This window comes from Cololabis saira, chromosome 10 (assembly GCF_033807715.1).
Source record: "Cololabis saira isolate AMF1-May2022 chromosome 10, fColSai1.1, whole genome shotgun sequence".
Lineage (NCBI taxonomy): Eukaryota > Metazoa > Chordata > Actinopteri > Beloniformes > Belonidae > Cololabis > Cololabis saira.
This window is the reverse complement of record NC_084596.1, coordinates 40,031,106-40,056,020: the sequence shown is the minus strand read 5'-3', so window position 1 is coordinate 40,056,020 and position 24,915 is coordinate 40,031,106. Positions and strand designations below refer to the sequence as shown.

Sequence of the window (24,915 nt, the reverse complement as noted above, 5' to 3'; positions counted from 1 at the left end):
GAAAGGCTGTGAAGCCACCGCCATTTTTGTTTGTGCCGTTTTTCTGGTGTGTGAAATATTCAGTTTAACCCGTTGCCACCCAGTCCATAATTAACAAAACTAGGTCATTTACACAACTCATATGTTACGTGACGTACTCATCCGACATATCTTTGGAAAGCTGAGATTTTTGTGATTCCACCGATGCAAACCCTTTCAGGATATAATCATAACAGCAGGTGCAATCAACGCCTGTGTCACACCACAAACATTTACGCAATTGACGCAACTCACCAATGAAGCCTCATAGTACTGGTCAGATCAAAGCATTCCCACAAAAATGGTCTGGTTACATTCAGAAAGGACCAGTCGATACAATCCAGTAAAGTATTTAGTCCAAAATACATGATTATACCAGTAAATATCCACAAATGGCCACTGCATCATTTGAAATTAGCTGCTCAATGTCCCAAATTTTCAACGTATTATTCGCTGTAACTCCGCTTTGCACGTATAGATGACAGATAACTTGGGGTCGAAATGGAGTCTGTACGCTGTCCTTTTGATTGACACCTCATTCAACCATGCAGGAGCTTCCCTGTCCTCTCCACAACCTACAATAGCCAATGAGCGTCTGTATAGAAATGAAGCCCATGTCCTCCTTTTGTCATGAAAAGAATTAGCCAATTGGAACCAATCGTGCTGATGACTGGCACATTGTATAGCCAATGAAATTCTGAAAACAACAATGTGCCGCTTCAGCGGGTGGTAATAAAGCCACAACAAGGAAGTACATGCGTAAAGTGAATTCACTTCCAGCGAATGAAACATGCGTCTGTGTTTTGACTCTTTTGTATGCAAAGTTTAGCTTAATGTTTCAGTAACTTCTTTTCAGCAATATTGTGAATCTGGATATGGGATAGGATACCTCTGTCAGCTTTCATTAGAGGCCAAAATTATGACTATACGTCGAAAGGTTCAAGAGTTATGCCCTTTTATCCTAGGTATGTGACCATGGTTATCCAAGTGTCCTTTTGAGCCGCTTTTGCACTAGTATCGCTTCTCCTCGGTTCTACCCGCCACGGCCCCATTTTGCGCTTTCACACTAGGAGCTGAGACGGGTAAAGCCGCTCCAAGTCGATACTTTTTTCTGTAACCATTTCAGCCAGGTTCTATATCGGGCTGAGCCGGGACTATTTCTGACGTCACCACCCTCCGCGCCTCTGATTGGTCGGGGGGCGGGGCCGTCAAACGTTTGAATCAGGAAGCGGGAGTCAGAGCGAGAGCGACCCGCGGCTCGCGGCGATTTAATTATAAAGCGCAAAACGTCTGTTTGGTGATCCAACTCTGAGGTGCAGATGTTCATAAACCTGGTGGCTGAGGAGAGAAATAAAAAAGGGATGTAGACGGGCTGTTTTACTCTCAGCCGCTCGCGGCTCCAGCTGATTTCTGATCAGCGCCGACATGAACAAAGCGGTTGCGCAATCGAGTACGTCACAGCAGCTTCACCCCAACCTGCCCACTTCTCCCCTGGCAGTGCGAAAACACACGGGGACAAACGGGAAGAGCCGCGCGGAGCCGAGCCGGGCTAAGGTGGTACTAATGCAAAAGCGCCAATAGTGTCTCCAAATGGCCATTTTTGGAAGGGTCTAGACACAATCTTACAAAAACATGTGTAAAATATTGAGGGACCAAAACCATCTATGTACTTACAAACGGTTCAAGAACAGCTTTCAATTTACTTTTGGTATGGCTTGGATAGGCGTTTTATGCTAAATTATGCAAGTTTTACAGGAATGGTATCAGGTTAATGACAAAATAAAAAGCAAAGTCTGATTGTGTTAAATGTTTAATAAATCCTTTTGGATCCCATTAACTTTGGTCATTTTCGGTTCTTTCAAAAGTCTTTCACAGTTCTTTACTTTTCAAAAGAGTACCAACAGATTTATCCACATGTGTACATTTGAAGGACACATCTGGCTGTGCAACTTACCAAGTAAACACGCCCATTCCCTCCACGTACATTCAAGGACAGCTGAAATCTCTACAGATCCAACTTTAAAAGAATACCTCTAACTTACTAATGTGACCACTTTTAAATCAGACGCTAATCAAACAAGTCAGAGCTACATGAAGTACACAACAACATTTGCTTTATGCCACAACGACGCGGATTACAACTTCTGTCCTCCCGTTTAACCCATGTGTTGTAACATCCCAGTGTCAGGTCTGGAAAAGTCAGTAAATAGAAGCTTAAAACTTTTTACATAGTTTTGGCAACATGGAGCTTAATATACCAAAAAAGACCTGAAAGATGCAATCATAACATATATATATATTCATGTATTACTTATGCAATATTAAAATAAGCTATTTTGTGCTGCCATAACATTTTTTTCTTCTTCTTCCCCCTTCTAGAAACGGAGGGTTTCAAAATTGATACCATGGGGACGTACCACGGTATGACCCTGAAGTCAGTGACGGTAAGATCGGTGGTTTATCCACTTAAACATCATCACGGCACATTTACAGCTCTCTTGTGCTTTAGAGACATGGTCAGTTAAAAACGGCACGTTTCTAGATCATAACAAAGAATGTTTGCTGGTCTATATTTTACTTTTTCAAAATAGTTGGCACAAACTACAGAACGCAAACTTGGTAGTACATTTCGAGTTGGAATTATTCTTGCATAATTCCTTTTTTTTTTTAAATGTTTTATATGTAGGACTGCAGCAGTTTCAACCTGGTGCTGGTGCTGTTTTAGAAACTGTGCTTTTGACTCCTTTAGACTTGTACAAATATGGAAATGCTTCATTGCAGTGTCCGCCGTATGGTTCAGTTTGTCAGGCATGTACGATTGGTCTAATATTCGACCAATGTGCTTTTGAAACACAGGGAAAGTCGTGTTTTTCAGTGTGATGGAATGTGTTCATAACCCTCCGTGGTTTCCCTCCGATAGACAACTTTCATTTGTACAAAATTGGCGACAATTGTTGATTGTGTCATCATTCCTTACTCTGTATTTGTATTGAGATGCTGTGTAAATAAGAGGCCAGTTGCTAAGTCACCGGATGTCCAGTTAAGATGGGAATATGAGACCTGGACTCTTCACCAAATGTAATCCGCATTGTTTCAGTCAATGAGCCGGTTTCTGTGCATTGATTCTGCCGTGCGTTCTTCCTGATCGCTCTTTGAGCGTGTTGAGGCAGGCGTTGCGTTTGCTGCTTTGAAGATGATGCCAGTACTTGAGTACTTCGTTTGGGTGAAAGCCGTGCGACGTTATCAGGTGGCTGTACTTGCAGCTGGAGTAAGAAACCCGCCAGTGGTTGAACAGGAAGCCGTTGGGCGGAGGGGTGGGCTCGATTCTCAGCTTGGCCAGGCAGATTCCAACAAACACATCCTCCAGGTGCAGGTGATGGATCCTCAGAGAAACTTGATAGATTTTCCTCGCGATGTCTCCTGAAAACACGTATCCGGTCCCAGAGCAAAAGGTGGGGTACTTGTCGCCGGGGTACAGCTCCGGCGGCATGTACCACTTGCTGTTCTTGTTTCGGTTGGGCGCGAAGCCCCTCATGTTGTTGCCTGTGAAGTAGTTCTTCTTGGGCTTCAGCTCTGGTCTGAGCAACTTGTAAATGAGGTACTCTGTGTTGACAAACATGTCGCTGTCCGTTTTCATGACGTAACTGGCCCGTGGGCAGTACATGGAGACCCAGTTCATTCCCATCAACGTCTTCAATGTCAGGTTTTTGTAGGAATCCAGGAAGTCCTGCTGAATGATATCCTGATGCCTCTGGCTCTCGGCCTGCAGCATCTTCTGCTGCACGAGTCCCAGTTCGCCCTCTTTCATCCCCAGGAGAAAGAGCCGGATGAATCCCAGAGCCGGGGCGACATCCTCACTTCCCCACGTCTGGCGTATAGCGTTCCTGGCTTCCACCTCTCGAGCTTCGGTGGCGATCAGCAGCACGATAAACGGCGGCGGCCGGTTCGCGGCACACTTGTCCGGTTCATTGATAATATAACGGAAGGGCCCGTTAGTTATTGTGCCGTTGAAGTCTCGGTCCTCACTTTGGCTGCCGTTGGCCGAGCCATTGTTGTCCAAGTGCGGCTCGCCTTTAGGGAGAGGAGTGTCCTGCTTCTCCGGGGAGCTCGCGTTGGCTTCAGCCTTGAAAGTTAGCTGAGATTGAGACGCAAAGCTCAGTCGTGAATGTTGGATGCTGGCGTTCCATCTGACCGCGCTGGTGTGATCCCCCTGAGGCACCAGGACGTAGCCCCGCCACCACGGCGTCCCGCCGAGCTTAGGAAGCCACACTTGGTGGACCAGGAAAAGCAGCACGCCCAACACCGAGAGGAGATACAGGAGTTTAGCTGTGTGTGTACAACAGTGGCGGCGTCTCCACTGCATGGTTCTCCTGGTTCAGTTGCTCGCAGCTTTCGCACTCCGATGCTTCAGGGCTTTTCACGCTTGCTCATATCGCCTCCATGTATGCAAATCTCTTTGATGCCTTGTGGTTACCTGGTAGACACAAAAGTAGATATTAATCCGCTTGGTTATTAAAGGCCAATCACAGAATTATTACTACCTTGATATATTAGATATTTTATAGTTTTTCCTTGCCACTGTTTGGCTTAAGGTTCTTCTCCCACTAGGGGAGTTGTTACCTGCCATTGTTTATGTAATAATTGATCAGGGGTTTATGTTCTGGGTCTCTGGAAAGATCCTAGAGACAAGTTCTGTTGTAATAGACGCTATATAAATAAAATGGAATTGAGTATTTATATCTAAAGTATGTTAAATATGTTTGAGATGGTGCATTTTGTGATTTCATGCAACTATCTGTTGAACGTAGATGTTAATTATTAACTAATTGAAAAATCATATCCAATGTGACATTTTTTTGTTGTCTTCAAACTGATTTTTTTGTAAAAGATTTATTTTTGAGAAGTAGTAAAATAAGTATTTTTGATATATGTTTCTGTGTCACACACACAATTAACTGATAGTTGTTTTAATGAGTCATATTTTGCCCCTGATTTACAACAGCCACAATTTCCTGACATATTAATGAAATGTCACTGCAGGATTTTGACTACAGTTTGCAACAGAGTACAGAAATCTCATTTTCAGTCATGCCCTCTTATCAGGCGGTTGGCTGCCTGACTCCTCTGCACCCGCTTGTTCTGAAGGGTGTACCAGTTTTGAAATTAGTATTGCCCACTTCAGGGTTGTACAACATGTTTGGGAAATGGGTTGAGTAAAACGATTGTAAAACTGTGTAACCGCAGTGATGTGCGCCTGCGGTGCTGCAGAACCCTGCAGACCTTACCAGCTGCCCCTTACTAAGTGGCACAATTATTTTAGAGTTGGGCTTGTTTTTTTGCTGTTTTTTTTACTACATGTTCAATTGAAACATCTCTGAAAATTCTGTCTGTATGCCAAGTACAGGCTTTTTTTTTCACTGATTGTGAAACTGAAGATTTCCGTATTTGACAATGCATTTTACTCACCGTTCTGCATTTAGCAGGTAGTAGTGGTTTTTGCCATGCAAGCTGTACTTTAGAAAAAGAGAAGAGCTGGTGATGAACAACAAGGATGACTGTAGACGCTGCTTGTGCAAATAAATCTATGTGGGGCCGAGGAGCCTGCTGACGTGCTCTTTAAATGATGTACAGACTCTGCTTATTGCATAGTGATAGTGCCAAAAACATTTTCCTCATACGATGAGGTAAATTACTCACAGTGACTCTGTAAAGTTTTGCTGCAAATTGACTATTTTAAACTCTAAAATTGTGTCATTCACCAAATAACCAGCCCATGATTTTTAATAAGCTCCAGTTTCTACTAAAACACTTGAAGCATGTGTTTTATAAATCTTGATTTAAATCTCATCTTCAAATTAAGCAAAGGGGGGGAAAAAAAGAGTCAGAGAATGTCAAAAAGACAAAGGCTGGTTTGTCAGTGGTTGTTACAAACTGCTGGAAACAGATGTTTCCTTTAAAAGGGAAGTGCCCTTTACATTGTACTGGAATATTAAACCCTGCTTGGATATTTGACCGTTTTTATGCTGTAACATTTAATTGGTGCACAGCTGCAGTCTAAATCTTCACATCATAAACTTACCCAATTTATTTTATGAACTTGTCTCTTTTCTTGCATCCATCACTCCTGGGTGTAATGAAATTAAATCTGCACACACCAGTCACCCTCCTGCTCTTGTCCAAGTCGCATACAGCTGGGGGTTGTTGTTTCATGTCCTCCATTTCCTCCGCATCATGAGACAAATCTTCTTTTCCTCCGACGGATTATGCTTCAGTCATCACTGAGAATGGATTATTCCAGACAATCATTGCTTTCTCCCAGATTCGTGTAATGTGCATACCTGTGTCTCTGTGCGCGGTACGAACATGTGTGACGGGGGCTCCGGTGTTGCAGTCTGTCTCGGCGCTTTATCCCAAGAGACCTGATTCTAATAGCGCCGTGTTGCTGCTGCTTTTGGCAGAAAGGAGCAGAGAGTCTGTTGCTGGCGGTTTGCTGCAAGCCCAGGTCCGTTCACTGCCATCCTTCTCCTGTTATGCAGATCCAAGCAGCAACGGTCAGACTGGCTCCATATCTGAGAAATGCTTGAGCCTTCCATCTCTTGGTTCCTCTTTTTTTAATTTTTTCCTTTTCTTATTTCCATGCCGATGCTTTTTTTCCTCTCATGCTCCCTTCTTTGATTCATGCGCCTGTTCTTTCCATCAGCTGTGCTTCTGCCCATTTTTTGAGCGTCTTCTCTTCACCCTCCGCAGTCAGCGGCGCCTCATGCTCAGTTCCCATCGCCGTCTGTGAGAGAGTGATGGGGGTGCAAACGGCGGGGGAGGAGGAAGATAAAGTGGCAGCAGTGCTGTCAGTTGTGCGTTCGCTGTGAAAGGCAGCTTCTGGCTTGGTGGCATTACGCTCTCCCACCACGTCACGCCGCTGCTGTTGCTGCCTGCGCTGTTACAGCAGAGGGGGTTGTGCCACTGACCTATTTGTATTCACACCCACTCCCCACAAAAACTATTATTTGAGATTATGCTGTCCGGGGGGAAAAGGGGGTGGGTAAAATGTCTTGTTTTTGAGAATTATTTGAGAGTGAGTGCGAGGGCCCGTTCATCGCTGCTTGCAGCTTTAATTAGTGCTGGGCGGTATACCGGTTCATACCGAATACCGGTGTTTATTTTTCTTATGATATGAATTTTTTATACACTGTAATACCGGTGAGTATGTACAGTAGCGTACACAACGTTGGGAACGCCGCGCGGAGCTACGTTCCGCCGCACCGCTGGACACTGTTTGTGAGGGGACTGTTTAGCAGTAGTGATGCACCGATTGTTCGGTAACCGAAATTGTTCGGCCGAAAATGGCAAAAAAACCACTTTCGGTGTTCGGTGGAATAAGTGGGGAAAAAACCAAACAATTAATAACAGGAAATAGACTGGCCGCTCCCGTAACGGTTGCACCACAAACATAAATCGTTGGCCAACCAAAAAGTAACCACATAAGAATTTTACCTAACATTCACCAGGAGGTGGAACCAAAACCACATAATGCTGGGAAATTAAAACATTTTCAGTTTTTTATGTTCAATAAATATTTTCTACCTTGTAATTTTGTAAAATATTTTTTTCTTTGAAAAGCACGCCTAAATCAAATGTATTTGATTTGACAGTAAAATAGGCCATTCTAAGCCAATTTACTGCAGCAATTACTTTCCAAATCATTAGAAAATGTGGTTAACACCCAGTTGTGCATGAAAAAAAAAATACCGTGATATACCGTGAAACCGATATAATTTTGAAAAATACCGTGATATAAATTTTTGGTCATACCGTCCAGCACTAGCTTTAATTCTCTTTTTACAATTGATGGGTGTCTCAAAAAAAGTAAATGAAATGAGGCACTGCTTTAATCACACTCTCAATCTCCTCACCTATGGTGTAGAACCTGATACGTTAGTGTTGCTTGTAAACTCCCTCTGATCTAACCACTATTTAACTGCTTATCATTCGTTGTTGATAGATGATTATAAAAATAATCTACATTTTCTGTTCAGCACTGGAGCCAGGCCGACAGTCTGTTGATCTGCGTTCCTGTAGTTCTCAGTAGTGAAGACTTTCTGAGAAATCCACCAGGCCCACCCGGCAGCGGCTTGAAGTTTTTCAGTCATGGTTCAGAATGCATCATCGCACAGAGACAGCACTGGTTCGAGTCACGAACCTCAGTGCTGTTTTTAACACTGTAGATCAACATTTTACTGCACAGGTTAGAGCATGTTGTTGGGATTAAAGGGACAGCTCTACGTTGGTTTAAATCATATCTATCTGACAGGTTCCAGTTTGTTCATGTACATGAGGTTTCTTCAGAACAGTCAAGGGTCTGTTATGGTGTTCCGCAGGGTTCAGTGCTAGGGCCAATCTTGTTCAGTTTATACATGCAGCCGTTGGGAAGTATAATCCAGAATCACGGCATACACTTTCATTGCTATGCTGATGATATGCAGCTCTATTTGTCTATGAAGATGAAACAGAACCATTAGCCAAACTTCAGGCACATTTTAGGGACATCAAGGACTAGATGTCCACCAATTCTTTACTCCTAAATTCTGATAAAACAGAGGTTATTCATTTTGGTCCCAACCACCTTTTAAAGAAGGTGTTAAATGGTGTTGGGATGGCCTCCAGTATGACTTAGCGAAACCTTGGAGCCTCTCCCAGAGTGATGCTGAAAAACGAATTCACATGTTTGTATCTTCTAATCTAGGCTAGATTACTGCAATGAGTTATTAGCAGGATGTCCAAGTAAATATCCTCCAGCTGATTCAAAATGCAGCAGCGCGAGTGCTGACAGGAATCAACACAGGAGAGACCACCCTGGTGCTGTGATATTTGCAAGACCTGATAGTACTTTATGTTCCTGGCAGAGCTCTCCGTTCTCAGAGAGCAGGTTTAGAGTATCCAAATGTAGATTTGGAGGATGGGTCTTCTGCTATCAGGAACCGTTACTATGGAACCAACTTCCAATAGACTCAAAAACACCTACTATCCCTGGGCCATCAGACTGTTAAATACACAACTAACATAAGAGAACAGGTGTATTTTTTTGAATTATGTGGGGGTGATGTCTAGGTCACAGTTTGTTGCACTTTATCCAGACATTGTTTGTATTGCTTTTATGTTTTTATACTGTGCTTTTCATACTTATTTATTCCTCCTATTTCTGCTTCCTTTGCACTTTGGTGGGAACATCCCAACCAATCTCGTTGTAACCTGAGCACAATGACAAAGTCTATTCTAATCTGGGTTAAGGAGGCTGACACCACCTCCACCTCTAAAACCAAACTTCAAACGTTTCTGTTTAGTAAAGCATCTAGTTAGTGTTAGTAAACCTCTAGTTAGTGTTAGTAAACCTCTAGTTAGTGTTTAGTAAACCTCTAGTTAGTGTTAGTAAACCTCTAGTTAGTGTTCAGTAAACCTCTAGTTGGTGTCAGTAAACCTCTAGTTAGTGATAGTAAACCTCTAGTTGGTGTTAGTAAACCTCTAGTTTGTGTTAGTAAACCTCTAGTTAGTGTTAGTAAACCTCTAGTTAGTGTTTAGTAAACCTCTAGTTGGTGTTAGTAAACCTCTAGTTGGTGTTTATTAACCTCTAGTTAGTGTTAGTAAACCTCTAGTTAGTGATAGTAAACCTCTAGTTGGTGTTAGTAAACCTCTAGTTAGTGTTAGTAAACCTCTAGTTGGTGTTAGTAAACCTCTAGTTAGTGTAAACTCTAGTGAGTTAGAGTCAGTAGTCATAGCTGCAGCTACAGAACAAGACTATAATAGTTAGTCTCAAACATAGCTTCATGGTAGATATGCTGCTATAGATCTACGCTGCAGGGGGGTCTCTAGAGACAATTTGTAATGTAATAGATTCTATATAAATGAAAGTGAATTGAACACATGGTGGCTATTAAGTGTATCAGTTTCACAGGAGCAGAATGTGTGTGTGAGAGAGGGAGAGTGAAAACAGAGCTGTAGCATGAAAAAGCTGCTCTGCCTGCAAACGGCATTGGGGAAATTTTCGTTTCAGTTTCAGCATAACCACAACAGAGAACTTCGGTGGTACCAGAACCATCTTTAATCATTCATAGCCAAGGTGAAGAACACGAGTTAAATCACTGCTGTAAGCTACAATCTGTTCACTTGGTTCAATTCGTTCACTGCGAGTACAGAAGAAGCAGTATCCTTATTGGTATTTTCTCTCTAAAACTCACATTTTCCTACTTAATTATTAATTTATTTATTTATTTATTTGGCGCAAGTTTATGGTAATGCAAAATTAAACATTAAAAAGGGGCAAAACCCCCGTAACAAATTGTGTATAAATCTGGTGTGATCTCTTTTCCAGGAAGGAGCATCAGCTCGGAAGGCCCAGACTCTAGCCCTGCAGCCGGTGCCGCGTCCAGGTTGGTTCTCAGCTCCACACTTTAACCATGAACCCACCGTGTTTCACATGGACTAAACATGTTTTCCTGTGCAAGAAAGAGTCAGTGAGACATTTTCAGAAACTTGGAAAGAAGTATTTTTCTTAATAATGGCAGGAGAGTATAGTTTCTTGCAGATAATGGATGAGCCCAATTAGAAGAAAGGGTTTATTCAGTTTTTGACCTGTTGAACAAGAACAGTGGCAGTCTGTTAGTTTATTTCTGTCGGCGAGTTTAAAGAGAATAAAAAGTCTCAGTTGTTTTTAGTTTGTTAATGTAAATGAAGCTCGCTGTCAAGGCTTTTCATTCTTGGCTGTGACATTATGGTCTCGCTCGATTAGCCGATGTGTCATCTCACAAAAATGCGTTAAAAAGAATTTGGTTCAAAACAAAGTATCAAGTTACAGAGTGTGGAAAATGGACCCACTCACTTCCTCCATGACCAACTGAATTATGAGCAGATGAAGACAAATATGCTCTTGATATCTGGATGAAACATCAGTGAAAGGACTTTTTGTCGGGAAAGAAGAATCGCGTCCGTTGAGCAGCCGGGAGTCGGAGCCAACGTCTTCCCACAGCTCAGCCGTGTTTCATGTGACAGTCCGGGCGTGCACCGGAGGGCAGCACCAGCGTGCCCAGCTGCAGTAGTATACATGAATACAGTAATCCCGCGTTTTTTTCGCAGGGGTTACGTTCCAAAGACAACCTGTGATAAGTGAAATCCGCGAAGTAGCAACTTTTTTTTTTTTTTTTTTTTCACAATTATTATACAAGGTTTCAAATTGCAGAGATCAGCCCCGCCCCACCACAACCAGATTAATTGGATTTGAACAGGTGAAAATGAAAAATGATTATGAAAAAAATACAATAAGTACAGTAGGGCAAATTGTGACTGTTGCGTATTTCACTGCTCTTCTGATGCCGCTGCATCCTGACTTTACTCCGCTCTGTAGCGTCTTTTTCTCCTAAAGCCGCAGTGCAGGTGTGTGTTTTTTCCAGAGAAGAACGTAGTTAAGGGTCGTTGTTGTCGCTCTTTTTTTCTTCTGGGCAAAAAGATTCTTATAAACCGACATGCCACCATGGATTATATGAGAACTGTAATGAACGATTCATCAAAGGTTCCCGTTCTTGAGCTGATGCTGAAGCTCATTGGCCGTTCTCAGCTTGTTGCTAAGCGACCAATGTTATTGACACAGGAAGTGAAGAAGCGGGGAGACTGTTTAGCCAATCAGAATGCAGAACGAGATGCACAATGCAGATCCGTGAAGCAGCGAGACGTGAAAGGGGAACCGCGTTATAGCGAGGGATTACTGTACATCCCTGCACTCAGATGTTTGTGCTTATCTGTCCATGTTGTCTTCTGTCTCCAGTTTCACAAGCCAGACCTCCACCAAATCAGAAGAAAGGTACAGTTTTAATCCTTCATGTAACTTTCACCATATTTGTATCACGTAACTCAAATACCGATTTATTGTACTTTAATTGTGCTGAGCAGCTGTACTGCCAGAGGTGTATTCACATGAGCTTTTAAGACCTTTATTTATTTGATTTGTCTGTGTGACTTCAGGGTCTCGGACCCCCATCATCATCATCCCCGCTGCCACCACCTCACTCATCACGATGCTCAATGCCAAGGATCTCCTGCAGGATCTGAAGTAGGTATCATTTTATTGTTCAACGGTTTGTGCGACTAAGAGCAGAGAGACGGTACACGCCGTACTGCTGTTCATGTGACCCGTTTCCTTCAGTATGTCTGGTTTCAGTGCCGTTCTCAAGCAACAGAATCAGACACGGGCTCATGTTAAACTCTGTGCTCAAAGCTCTGTACCGGCTAATACCTGCTGACATTGTTCTCTCTTTTCTGTAAACTTCCATCAGCATAATGTTGATTGACTAGTTGCACGAGAACAGAAACACAGAAATCGCAAACATAAATGTGTACTGTGCACATCTCTGGAAAGGACAAGGCAAGTTTACTTGTATAGCACAATTCAACACAAGGTAATTCAAAGTGTTTTAAATCAACATTAAAAGTGGCAAGACACAATTAAACAGTAAATAACCAATAAAATGATAAGAAAAGAGGTAAAATAATGAAAAGCACAAGTTGTTAAACAGTAAGGGCAGTAGAGTACAGCAGGTACATCTCATTCTTACAATGGCAAGAATTACATCTCTATACGGTCAAAACGTACAAAGACCGGGTCAAATACATTATTACAAAAGTAATCTGTAACAATCCGTGCGGTGAATCAAACCAATTTGACAATTCTACGTCACAATGCCTGTTATTCAGGGCTTATCCATCACTAGTGTAACTTTGTGCGGTTTTCAAAAATCATAAGTATTTAATTTTAGAGTACGCTTCAGTAAACGGTACACAATTAAAGCTGCAAGCTGCGATGAACGGGCCCTCGCGAGTGCAATTTTATCCAATAAAAGTCAAGGACTCAATACTGAGTCCGATGACTCTTTATGTCAAACCATTCAAAAGTTATGGCAGAAAGTAGGAACTACCAAATATGGACCAATCAGATGAAGGGGGGGCGCGCTTTTTGGCATCTGTCGTTGCCACGGTAACGCTTTTGACTGAGAAAAGTAATGCCCATCGTCGCACGTTGGAGACGCACATTTTGATGTATAACACACCTGGGTGCACGTTACGGTTCGGGCGAAGAAGCGACTGAAGAAATGGCATAAATTGCGCCAAAATTACACGATTAATTCAAAATGGCCGACTTCCTGTTGGGTTTCGGCCATGGCGCCAAGAGACTTTTCTTTAAGTTTCGACATGATACAGGTGTGTACCGATTTTAATACATTTGTATTTGTATTTATTTATTTAGCACAATTTTTTTTTAAAATAGTGCAAGGAGGGAACGAAGCCCAGAGGGCTTGTACAGAGTTCCACCCCCGTCATCTACTGTAAACAGAAAATTAAATGTACAAACATAGGAAAACTCTCATTATAAACATGAAAAGAAAACAAGGATACATAATAGAGAATACATTGAAAAATTAGGACATGAGATGTTTTTTCAGCAATTTTTTGAAGGATATAAATGACAATGTGGACCTCAGAGACATATCTAAATTGTTCCAGAGTTTAGAACTTCTAAATGAAATATTAAACTGATGAAAAGATGTTCGACAGAAGGGTAAATGTAGATTGACACTGTGTCTAGTTGAGTATGAATGCAAGTCAGATGAAAAACTAAAGAAATTATGAAAGGTGTCCGGAAGATCTTGCTTATTGTTGATAAACTTGTGCACAAATAAACATGAGTGAAAAACATTGAGTTTATGAATGGGTAATATAGAGTATTTTTTGAACAGAGGTGCGGATGGATTATGTCTATTGGATCTAGAGATTGATCTCAGGAATCTCTTCTGGATTATCAGTAGTTTGTTAAGGGAGGATGGATAAGTTGCAGACCAGACAATATTACAGTAATTCATATACGGAAACAGAAAACTATAATACAAAGTTAAGTGAGCGGAGTGATGGATCAGGGGACAGACTTTCCTCAGTATACCAAGCATCTTCATAGATCTTTTGCATACTTGATCAATATGGTTTTTCCAATTAAGGCCTTCATCCAGAACAACACCCAAAAATGTGGTGTGAGGTACCTGTTGGATTTCAGTTCCGTTAATTAATATTTTGGTTTCTTCTTTTGTATGAGGTTTGTTTTTGTTGCAGAAGATCATGAAGTTACATTTTTTTATATTGAGAGTTAATTTATTAATCTGGAACCAGTTAGAAACAGTTTGTAATTCATTATTTACCAATGCAATAAGGGACTTGAAGTCATCATGAACAGCTGTTAAACAAGTGTCATCAGCAAATAATAAAGGAAAAAGATTATTGCAAGACATAGGCATGTCATTAATGTAAATTAAAAATAATAAAGGACCCAAGATTGATCCTTGTGGAACCCCAAAAATAATTTTTGATTTGGTAGATGATATACCATTAGAGAAAACAAACTGTTGTCTATTGTCTAGGTAATTAATCAGCCATTTGAGGGCAACATTCTGGATTCCATACCTATCAAGCTTTGAAATAAGAATTCTATGGTTGACTGTATCAAATGCTTTGCTTAAATCAAGAAAAATACCAAGGGAATTTTTTTTCCCGTCCAGAGCTGAAGAAATGTTATTGACAAATTGTAGCAATGCATGCTCGGTAGAATATTTTTTACGGAAGCCATATTGATGTTTATAGAGGATGTTGTTAACAGCTAGGTGCTTGGAGATTCTTACATAAACCAATTTTTCCAAAATCTTTGAGAGACAAGGAAGTATGGATATTGGCCGATAGTTGCCAAACTCCTTTGTGCTACCAGATTTGAATATAGGAATGACTTTTGCGATTTTAAGTTCTTGAGGGACAATACCAAACTGAAGAGATAGGGAAAAGATGTGGGTTAGAGGATGAATGATGTAATCTATAGATTCTTTGATAAGACTACTTCTAATACCATCGTGACCTTGAGCTGTGTTTTTTAAATTCTTGGTAATTTCATAAACTTCTTCAGTACTGGGAGGCTCAAACACAAAAAGAGATGAAAATGTCCCTTTGATAAAACTACAAGGATTAATATCAGAGTCCTTTATAGTTGAGGCCAAGGAAGAGCTGACGTTGATGAAAAACTCATTGAAACCCTCAGCTATATCTCTCGAGTCACAGAGGGGCCCATCCTTTCCCAACATCTCAGTAGGTACAACAGCTTGAGTTTTTTTCCGATTAAGCAACTGGTTGATGAGATTCCAGGTTGACTTAATGTTATTAGAAGCTTGAGTAAACTTATTAGCGTAATATGATTTTTTTATCTTCCTTAATGATTGAGTAAATTTGTTTTTATATTTTTTGTAAGTTTCAACATTTTCAGAAGTAGGTTTACTAATAGCTTTCCTATATAGTTTATTTTTCTTACGAGAACACTTTTTTAACTCGTCTGTCATCCAAGGTTTCCCTTTGGGTGAGTTGATCTTGGTTTTGAAAGTGACCAGAGGAAAGTTAGTCTCCAGAATTGAATTGAGAGTAACTAGAAATAACTGATAAGCTTCATTAACATCTTGCAAACTGAGAACCTCATCCCAGGAAACAACACTGATAGAGGATTTAAAGGACTCCATATTACGTTTGTTAAATTTGCGATATTTAGTTTGCACATGATCAGACTTATTGCATTTATAATTTCCATTGGTATGTATTATCTGAAATATCGGGAAATGGTCTGAAATATCTGAAATTAATAAACCAGAGGTGATTTCAAAATCCAAGGAATTGAATAAAATGTTGTCAATGAGTGAAGCTGAAGATCTGGTGATTCGAGAAGGCTTAAGAATTAAAGGGAAAAAATAAGTAGAATATAGTGCGTTTAGGAAATCAGCTGTAGATGGCAATTCACTCTTGAAGAGATCAATGTTGAAATCACCCAGAAGTACACACATTTTATGTTCATTGCTTACATTTTCCAAAGTGGAAAAAAGTGCCTCACTAAATGTGGTGGGGTCAGCATCAGGTGGTCTGTATATACAGCCAATTATAATAGTCTTCCCATTAAAGGGACGGCAAGATGGGATTTCGATAAACACAGATTCCACTAGGGTACCTTCAAAGTGGACACTCAGTTCATTTCTAGGGGTAAAATCGAAATTATTGGACACATATAAAGAGACGCCTCTTTGACATTTACGTCAAACCGTTTTGTGGGGCTTGAGGCACAAAGTTTTTGTAGGGGGCGCTGTTGAGCCCATTAATGCAAACCATGAAATATCACATTTTTCCCCAGGCCTGGCTTGCGTGCAAAATTTGGTGACTTTTGGGGCACGTTTAGGGGGGATAAAAAGGCCCTCATTTTGTCGGAAAAATTTAAATAAAAAAACGAGAAAAATCCCTACAGATACAATAGGGCCTTCGCACTGTCAGTGCTCGGGCCCTAATAAGAACAAAGGTAAAATAATAAAAAGCACAAGTTGTTAAAAAGTAATGGCAGTAGAATACAGCAGTTAAGTATTTAATTCAGTAAACAGTAATGTTTTTAGGCCTGATTTAAAGGATCTACAGTTGCAGCAGACCTCAGGTCTACAGGAAGTTTGTTCCACCGGTGAGGACCAGAATAACTGAACGCTGCCTCACCTTGCTGGTTCTGGTTCTGGAACCACAACAAACCAGATCCAGATGAACCTCAGGGGTCTGGGAGCTTCATAGGAACTAACAGATCAACCATGTATTTTGAAAAGAGCTACGTTCCCCCGTTACATAAGGACTTAATTGGTGGTGGTGGTGGGGGGGCGTGTTTTTGGATGCACGGCTTACCGACTTTTTCTTCTAAACTTCTGTGTTTATGTCTCATAAATCTGTTAAGACAGTCAGCAACTTCTCAAATATACATTTTCACAAAATCAAATCTTTCTACTTTTGAATAACAACCATTTCCTCTTGGACGTGTGTAACCTGCCAGAGAGAAAAGTAAAAGTTCAGACTGAAATGCCAAACTTTACTCTGCACCAGGTTGGTTACCTCGGAGGACAAGAAGAAGCAGGGCATCCCGCGCGACAACGAGGTTCTGCTTCAGAGGCGCAAAGACCAGATCCAGCCGGGCGGCGCGACGCTGAGCGTTACGGTCCCCTACCGGGTCATCGATCAGCCGCTGAAACTGGCTCCACAGGACTGGTAAGCTCGGTTTCTAGCCTCTTGCTTGGTTACTTTACTATGCCACTAGGCCTGTGTTGGAAAGATTGATTTTCCCTTTCTAAATCGATTCATATTCTAAACATCGATTTTTATTTTTTTTTTCTCATTACAATCCAACTCTTGGTATTTTTTTGTTTATCCCCAAAAAAGGAATATTTTGTTGGCACGAGAATAACTGGTGCCATGTTTTTGCCTTTAAATATGTTTAATGGTATGAAAACATTCAAGTTTTCAGTTATAATTGCATAAATTGTCTATTTCTTTGCTTTATGTACCATCTTGGGGTTACATTTGCATAAAATGCTAAAAACCAAAATCTCATAAATGGGGGAAAAAATTTCATCCGTCTCTGTTTGCTGCCCTGGATTTGTTTGGTAATTCTGACCCATGATGTTTCTGAAAGCAGTTCTATCAGCATTCTGGGAGGTGATTGGTCCTTACAGCATCATTAGCTGCCAATACTTGCTGTTGAATCTCAATATAATACTAGTATTAATATGTTGCATAACTACAGTCATATAATTCATGCAACAGCTGAAAAAACATTTTTAATAATACCAACCAAACGGATTGAATCGAATCAAAGCGTGATAATCGATTCTGAATCTTAAGAATCGGAATAGTATTGATTCTTTACATTTGAATGGATCCCCAGCCCTAGATGCCACACAGGATGAAGAACCTTTTGATCAACTGAAGCATAGTTTCACTTTTAGTGGTTGACTGGCCCCGTTGAATCACGAAGCAAGAGGCCGTTCCCCCAACGGCTGTGGTGGCGGGAGCATGGGCTTATTTTTAAACTGGACCTCAGTGGAGTCCGAGTGACTCGAATGAACGCTGCCACTTCCGGTCTCGTTCTGCTTTGCAGCTTCAGTGCATCAGAACTTGCTCTGCAGCTGCACGTCATTGTCAGACTCCAGTATCAGACTCACCGGGGCAACGTCATGCCCACATGGTGTGCCGTGATGAGATTTGAACGTTTGGATTTTCTTTTCTGTGAAAAGAATCAAAGTTCAGGAAGTGTTTTGGACCAGGTCAAACGACGTCTCCATCCCAGCTGGTGCACGTATGACCTCTGCAGAGCGGCGCTGTTCTCTTTGGTTATTTTCCTTTTTAGTTGCATCTGCAGCTCCATTGAAGGGGTGAAGTTTCACATCCTCCTCTTCGTGTCACGCTCGTTGAAGGGTGTGTGTCGTACCAGAGGTGCCAACACCTCATTCCTATCACGCTATATGAGAAACCGGGCCTTTTTAAATGTCAATTCTCAGGGCTTTAGTCAAATCAGGCAGGACAGCAACACCCCCGCTTGTAGCTGTTCTAATAAGCAACTTGGAAACTGTACAACCTAGATTTCCCCAAGGAACATGGCTTTGTACGGCCCTAATGTCATATCTCCTGTTAAAAAAGACGTAGTGGGAGAAGTGTTCCTTGCTCAAGTTTACCAGTAACGTACACCATGAAAGAGGCGCTCACACCATTGCTATTATGCTGTGCATGCAGGAAGCCAGTTTACAGACTTCAATAGTTCAACAGCTGATAAGGACGTAGGTGTGACTCGAACAGGAAACGATAAAGCACTCATTTTTTTATGTTGAAAATGTAAATGCACAACGTTTACATTGTTCTAGTTGAAATCACACCGTGCAGCCCTGGCGTCCCCCCTGACCACCACGTTGTGGAAAAAAACACTAAATGCTCTTTAATGTGTTCTTTCCAAATAGGTGAATAACTGGACTGAAACTGGGTGTCTAAGTTACCAAGAATAAGACTTGAGAAATGAGCCAGATTTCAGTAGATTTAAACAATTGCATGTAAACTGGTCAGAACATACATGAGGCATCTCAATGCAGAATGACCACGTAACAAAGGAAGCGTGCAGATTTTAAGGCACAAAGGATGATTCATTGATACGCTTGGAGTAGACAAAAACATCTTTAAGGACAGTGTTAATCTTTTTGGATCAGACTCCCACTCTGCACACAAGGCTGTTATTTTGCTGCTCTCAGCGGATTGGCTTTAATCAAGTAGCCAAGGCTGAATTCTTCTATCACAAGCTCATGAGGGAAATGCTCGCTCTGTTCAGTCTTCTGTGGTTTACGTGCACATGGCACAGCAGGTACTTGTTGATGAATACTGATCTTGAAACAACCAACACACCAAGCCAGGTGCATGATGGTACAGGACAAAATAAGGCAAGGCAAGTTTAATAGTATAGCACAATTCAACACAAGGTAATTCAAAGTGCTTTACATCAACATTGAAAGCAGCAAGACACAATTAAACAGTAACTAACAAATAAAATGAAAAGAGATAGAAGAAAAGAGGTAAAATAATAAAAAGCACAAGTTGTTAAAAAGTAAGGGCAGTAGATACAGCAGGTACATCTCATTCTTAAAATGGCCAGAATTACGTTACTATACGGTCAAAACGTACAAAGACCGGGTCAAATATAGTGTCACAAAAGTAATCGGTAACAATTCGTACGGTGAAATAAACCAAAAATAAGTGGCGTCCCGCTACAAATCCAAAGATGAAACGCAGCAAAGGTACGATTTATTGAAACTGCTCCTGTGTTTGGCCGTTGCCTGGAAATGACTTGCACCGATGAGGGTTTTCAGCACCGGCCCGAGCTAATTAGCCCATATTTGAACAGTTTTCTCCCCAAATACACCGGGCTGACGAGGATTTCAGTCCGCTTGGCGAGGACATGCACCGTCGTGGAGCTGCCACCAGTGGGAGAGTCTTACCCAATGCTAACTGAAGCATCTTGCCTGTCCGGCTTCTTTAGCCTCTCTGGAAAATCCTTTCAGGACATGACTGGAAAAATAAAATAAGCATCACAAACTTCTCATTTCAGTAGTGTCTAATTTGATCACTTATGTCTTTTTTAAATGACCGTTCTACGTGACCGTGGGAAGTTATACAGTAATCCCCCGCTATAACACGGTTCACCTTTCACGTCTCGCTGCTTCACGGATTTGCATTGTGCATCGTGTTCTGTATTCTGATTGGCTAAACAGTCTCCCCGCTTCTTCACTTCCTGTGTCAATAACGTTGGTTGCTTAGCAACAAGCTGAGAACGACCAATGAGCTTCAGCAGCAGCTCAAGAACGGGACCCTTTGATGAATCGTTCATTACAGTCTCAGATATAATCCATGGTGGCATGTCGGGTTATAAGAATCTTTTTGCCCAGAAGAAAAAAAAGAGCAACAACAACGACACATAACTATGTTCTTCTCTGGAAAAACCACACCTGCACCGCGGCTTTAGAAGAAAAAGACGCTACAGAGCGAGTCAGGATGCAGCAGCATCAGAAGAGCAGGGAAATACACACCAGTCACAATTTGCCCTGCTGCACTTGTAATTTTTTTTCATCATTTTTCATTTTCTCCCTTTCAAATCCAGTTACTCGTGTCTCGGTGGGGCGGGGCTGATCTCCGCAATTTGAAGCCTTGTATAATAATTGTTTAAAAAAAAAAAAAAGGTTGCTACTTTGCGGATTTCACTTCTCATGGGTTCTTTTTGGAACGTAACCCCGCGAAAAAACCAGGGATTACTGTATTCAGAAGGAAACGTGAGTTTTAAATGCAGCTCTGTCCTTGCAGGGATCGAGTGGTGGCCGTGTTCGTGCAGGGACCTGCCTGGCAGTTCAAAGGCTGGCCCTGGCTGCTGCCCGACGGATCTCCTGTCGACATCTTTGCCAAAAGTGAGTGATTTATGGACTTTCAGCTTTATCCATGAAGCGGGAGCTTCACAGCAGCAGCAGCAGCAGCAGCTTGTGGTTCTCACGCTGACTAAAGCGCCTAGGTGTGCACCGCACCTATTGTAAACGCAAACGTGTGTTCACACTGAGACCCTGTCATCTCGTACTGCGCTGAAAATGCAGCGTGTTACAATCATAACCACACAAGACGTGTATAAATAGACCGTGTGACAGTTTGTCATTCGGAGGCTTAACCGCAGTAGCAGACGCTTCTAAATGACTTTCAACTTGACGGATTTTTAATGCTGTGGGAATGTTAGTGCCATTTGCAGGCTTGAAAGAAAGAAGAAAAAGAAACAAATGTAACTGGCCTGTGAAGAGTTTCCTTAGATGATTAAAGTCTGTATTAGAAAATAAAATTGTCCAAATGGGATCTGAGTCGTGAGCAGTAAACACTGCTTCTTTGGTCCTTGGCGTCCTGGAAAACAAGTCAGGAAGAGTCAGGTTCCACTTTAATAACGTGAACATTATGAAAAGAACAAGATGAAGCTCTAACACCTGCATGTTTTGGCACATGGAAAGTTCTGGGCTGGATTGATGGATGGATGGATGAACGGCAGCATAAAAACGTGCAGTATGATGCTGACAGCATTGGCATCTATACTTCTGCGTTACAAATCTACTTTTACCTTCCAGTCCGAGCTTTTCATTTGAAGTACGATGAGGCAAAGACGGATCCCAACGTCGGGAAGTGGGACGTGACGGTCCTGGAGGTGAGCCGCCACAGACGCCACCTGGACCGGCCCGTCTTCCTGCGCTTCTGGGAAACCCTGGACAGGTATTTACCGGCCTTATTCTCATTATTTATTAGGGGTGTAACAATATATCGTGCCACGAAATTTCGCGATACAAAAACGTCACGAAACATGTTGTGGAGGTGACAAAGTGTATTGCGATATTGGATTATTAATATTAATCTATTGTGACGACCGCGCCTCGACCTGCGGACCAAAATCTTACTCCGCTCAGAAGAAACTAGTACCTTTTTGCAGTCCCGATCACGGGACTCTTGGGGGGTTTTGAGCTTTGAACTTTTAAGTCTGGTGTAGAGTTAAGCCTTACCTTATTAAATTAAACCTTTTTGGGGTGGTGAGTAGGATAAACACGGGGACAACTTCTGCTGAGTTCCAGTGTACTTTAATGTCCCTCAACAGTGTAGGATTTTAGAACATCAACACAGCACCTAGTGCCGTACTGTGGCGTATCACTCCGCCCAATCTAAAACAGACTAATCACTACAAATACACTGACTAGTGTCATTATAGTCCCTGATTTACATCAGAATATAAAGAATATATTTATAAAATAATGAACCCTGAATTACCAAAATAACCTTCTTAACAAAAATAAATCTCCTCTTACACTTACGTGAGCATGAATCAATCTTTTTTATGATGTAAAATTGTATATATTTATTTACTTTTATTTATTTATTTAATTTTAGTTGTTAAATTTCTGGAAAAGAAATTCAAATCATACATGAGAGAAACTATTCAGTTTGTGGCAAAATATTTGTACTTGTATGAAACTGAAGATGCATAATGTAAACCTGACATTTACTTTAAGTTCAGTTTGTGGAAAATGGTTGGCCTGGCTTTCTCTTTAAAACTTAAACAGTTATAAAGCATTACAAACTGGAACAATAGGGCAAACGCACAGCATTGTTTTGTATTTTGTGTCTTTCAAATAAAAGACAATTTTTTCTAGTCATATGTTCCTCATTCAAGGTTGTTGAAAAAATACTGCTATAATATCGTACCGTATCGTGAGATTAGTGTATTGTTACACCCCTATTATTTATACTGTAATTTCTCCAACATTGGCCCAACCTGACCCGGCCCGCTCCTCTGCTTTCAGATACATGGTCAAGCACAAATCTCACCTCAGGTTCTGAGCACAGATCACGGCTCATCGGTGAAAATCCCACCATTGATTCTGCAGCCTTCCAGCTCTTCTCGGTCCAAACTGCCCCCGAGCCGCCGCGCCGTCCCCCTCACGCCCTACCACGCCCTACCACGCCCCCCCGACTCGCCCCGGATGAGGAAGAGGGCGCCAGCAGCTCCTCCGGTCAACTTCCCCGAGGACTCCTTATGCCACGTGCTGGATTTGTTGCTCCGGACATTGAGATTTAGAAATGTTGTGCTTTTAGTTCGACTTGTTTTCTAATGTTTTCAGATTGTTAAACAGAAAAACCAAATGTTTGATATTTAAAAACAAAAAAAACAAAACAAAAAGCAGCAGACGGAGGAGGCGGTGGAGACGTGAAGCAGCGCGGCGTCGGAGGAAGCATCATAATCTCAGTTGTCAAGAGAAAGTTTTGTCATTTTTACTTAAACCGTTGAGATTCAGATAGATGTAACATTAACTCTCACAAATCAAAGCAACCACTGGGTTTAAGGAAAGAGACTTTATTCCAATTTTTGTTTAGCTTGTTTGTGATCTGTGTGTGTATATAATAAACCGCGTTAAGAGCCAGACGGCTGCTCTGCCGCGGCTCGGTGAACTATCTCAATCCAGCAGTCGCATCCCAGTTGACGTGTCGGACGGATCGGAGCATCGCTTGGTCGCAATGAAATCCTATTTTTTTTCTTCTTTGTTGTGATAGATGAGAAATGGTGGAAAGTGTTGCTTTAAATCATCACATGAAAATGGACAATAAAGCCTGAGAAAAAAGTCTTGTTGTCTGTGGATGGTTGGATGGCCGACTCCGTCAGCGTTTAACTCCAACGCCTGTAAACAAAGCTACGCTCTACCGATCTCGGAGTCTCCATTTCTGCTCCTACACTACTGCTTCTTAACTGTTTGGGTTTGCTGCATGCGTCCCCGCTGCCACCTGCTGGATTCCCCCACCCATATTGTCTGGCTACATCACCAGGTTATCAGTCAGGACTTGGAAATGCAGCCCAACCTTTGGCAACCACAGTGGAGCAGTTCCTTAAACGACCACTAGGGGGCGGACTCCTGGAGGGAGTTGACCTCCACCGACCCCCACGTTCAGATCGTTAAAGCAGCACTAAACACTCGCACCTTGATCCAAGACACGTCTTTGGTCTGCTTGGTAGATGGATGGGAGCATTTTATATATTACTATAGAAAGTTATACATTTATACATGTGTTTTTTTTTTTCTCGCAATGACGGCCCAGAAGCCTATAAGCCAGTTTTCTCATCGTTGTATGAAGCTTTTTTTTTTTTTTTTTTTTTTTTTAAACGTCAGATACGAGGTGGGGTGAGGGGTGGCATCACACAGGAAACCTCACAACGGGCACACAAGCCTTTGAAATCTGCAAGAGAAAACAAACGAACAGGAACAGGCAGAGTCAAAAACAGCAACCATTTCAGGTTCCTCAGACTGAATCCAGACGAGGCTACTGCGATTATCTGTCCCCAGAAACTGCAGAGTGAGTGTGTAGGTGTGTGAGCAGGTGTGTGTGTCTGTGTAACTGTGTGTGTGTGTGTGTAAAGTGAAAACGATGCTCTACCTGAAGTGTAACTACAGTGGAGGAGGGAGGGAGGGAACAACCACGCCACCCGAGAGACCAGAAGCAGACAAGAAGAAACCAAAACCCAGGCCACCAGCCGCCCCACGGAGGACCAGAAGAGGGCGGGAGTTTTTTTTTCTGCCCATGTTTCTGTTTGTAACGTTTGCACGGTTGTGTATGAACAACAGAAATGGGATAGAATTCCTCCAGATTCCCTGGCGGAAGGTCCTGGGAGTCTGTGTGGTTCTGTGAGGACTGGTCACATGTCCAACACCTATCTGCCTTTTGTCCAGATCCATGTGGGGAAGACGGAGGTTTGGATGATGGGTGGTGCTTCTACAAGATATTCATTGGGATTGGCTCCTGTTAAAGTGATGCAGTTAACATGTTCGCACCTACATTTGACCTGATAAGATATGTAAACACTTTTGAAAGCAGATCTCAAAACTGCTTGAGGATAACTTGAGACTGTCAAACTTTCTATATATATATATATATATATATATA

General features: G+C 41.8%; 2 protein-coding genes across 2 annotated transcripts in view; one reads left to right on the top strand and one right to left on the bottom strand.

Annotated features, from left to right (window-relative positions):
* The window catches only part of cdc73 (cell division cycle 73, Paf1/RNA polymerase II complex component, homolog (S. cerevisiae)), a 38,514-nt gene extending 14,895 nt beyond the window's left edge, over positions 1–23,619 (top strand). The window contains exons 10-17 of the mRNA XM_061732902.1: positions 2,398–2,462; positions 10,382–10,439; positions 11,828–11,863; positions 12,025–12,112; positions 16,981–17,142; positions 20,770–20,870; positions 21,564–21,705; positions 22,785–23,619. Of these exons, the coding sequence (XP_061588886.1) occupies positions 2,398–2,462; positions 10,382–10,439; positions 11,828–11,863; positions 12,025–12,112; positions 16,981–17,142; positions 20,770–20,870; positions 21,564–21,705; positions 22,785–22,821 (689 nt within the window). The 3' untranslated portion in view covers positions 22,822–23,619. The remainder of the gene's footprint in view (positions 1–2,397; positions 2,463–10,381; positions 10,440–11,827; positions 11,864–12,024; positions 12,113–16,980; positions 17,143–20,769; positions 20,871–21,563; positions 21,706–22,784) is intronic.
* Positions 1,853–6,925, bottom strand: LOC133453055 (beta-1,3-galactosyltransferase 2-like). The gene is made up of 2 exons (XM_061732903.1): positions 6,098–6,925; positions 1,853–4,492 (listed from the first exon to the last, which is right to left on the bottom strand). Exon 2 carries the CDS (start codon positions 4,379–4,381, stop codon positions 3,116–3,118), a length of 1,266 nt encoding a protein of 421 aa, XP_061588887.1. The 5' UTR covers positions 4,382–4,492; positions 6,098–6,925; the 3' UTR covers positions 1,853–3,115.
* Positions 23,620–24,915: the final 1,296 nt, after the last annotated feature.

Coding starts and splice junctions, on each gene's coding strand:
- LOC133453055 (XM_061732903.1), bottom strand. CDS start 4,381: ATGCAGTGGAGACGCCGCCACTGTTGTACACACACAGCTAAACTCCTG.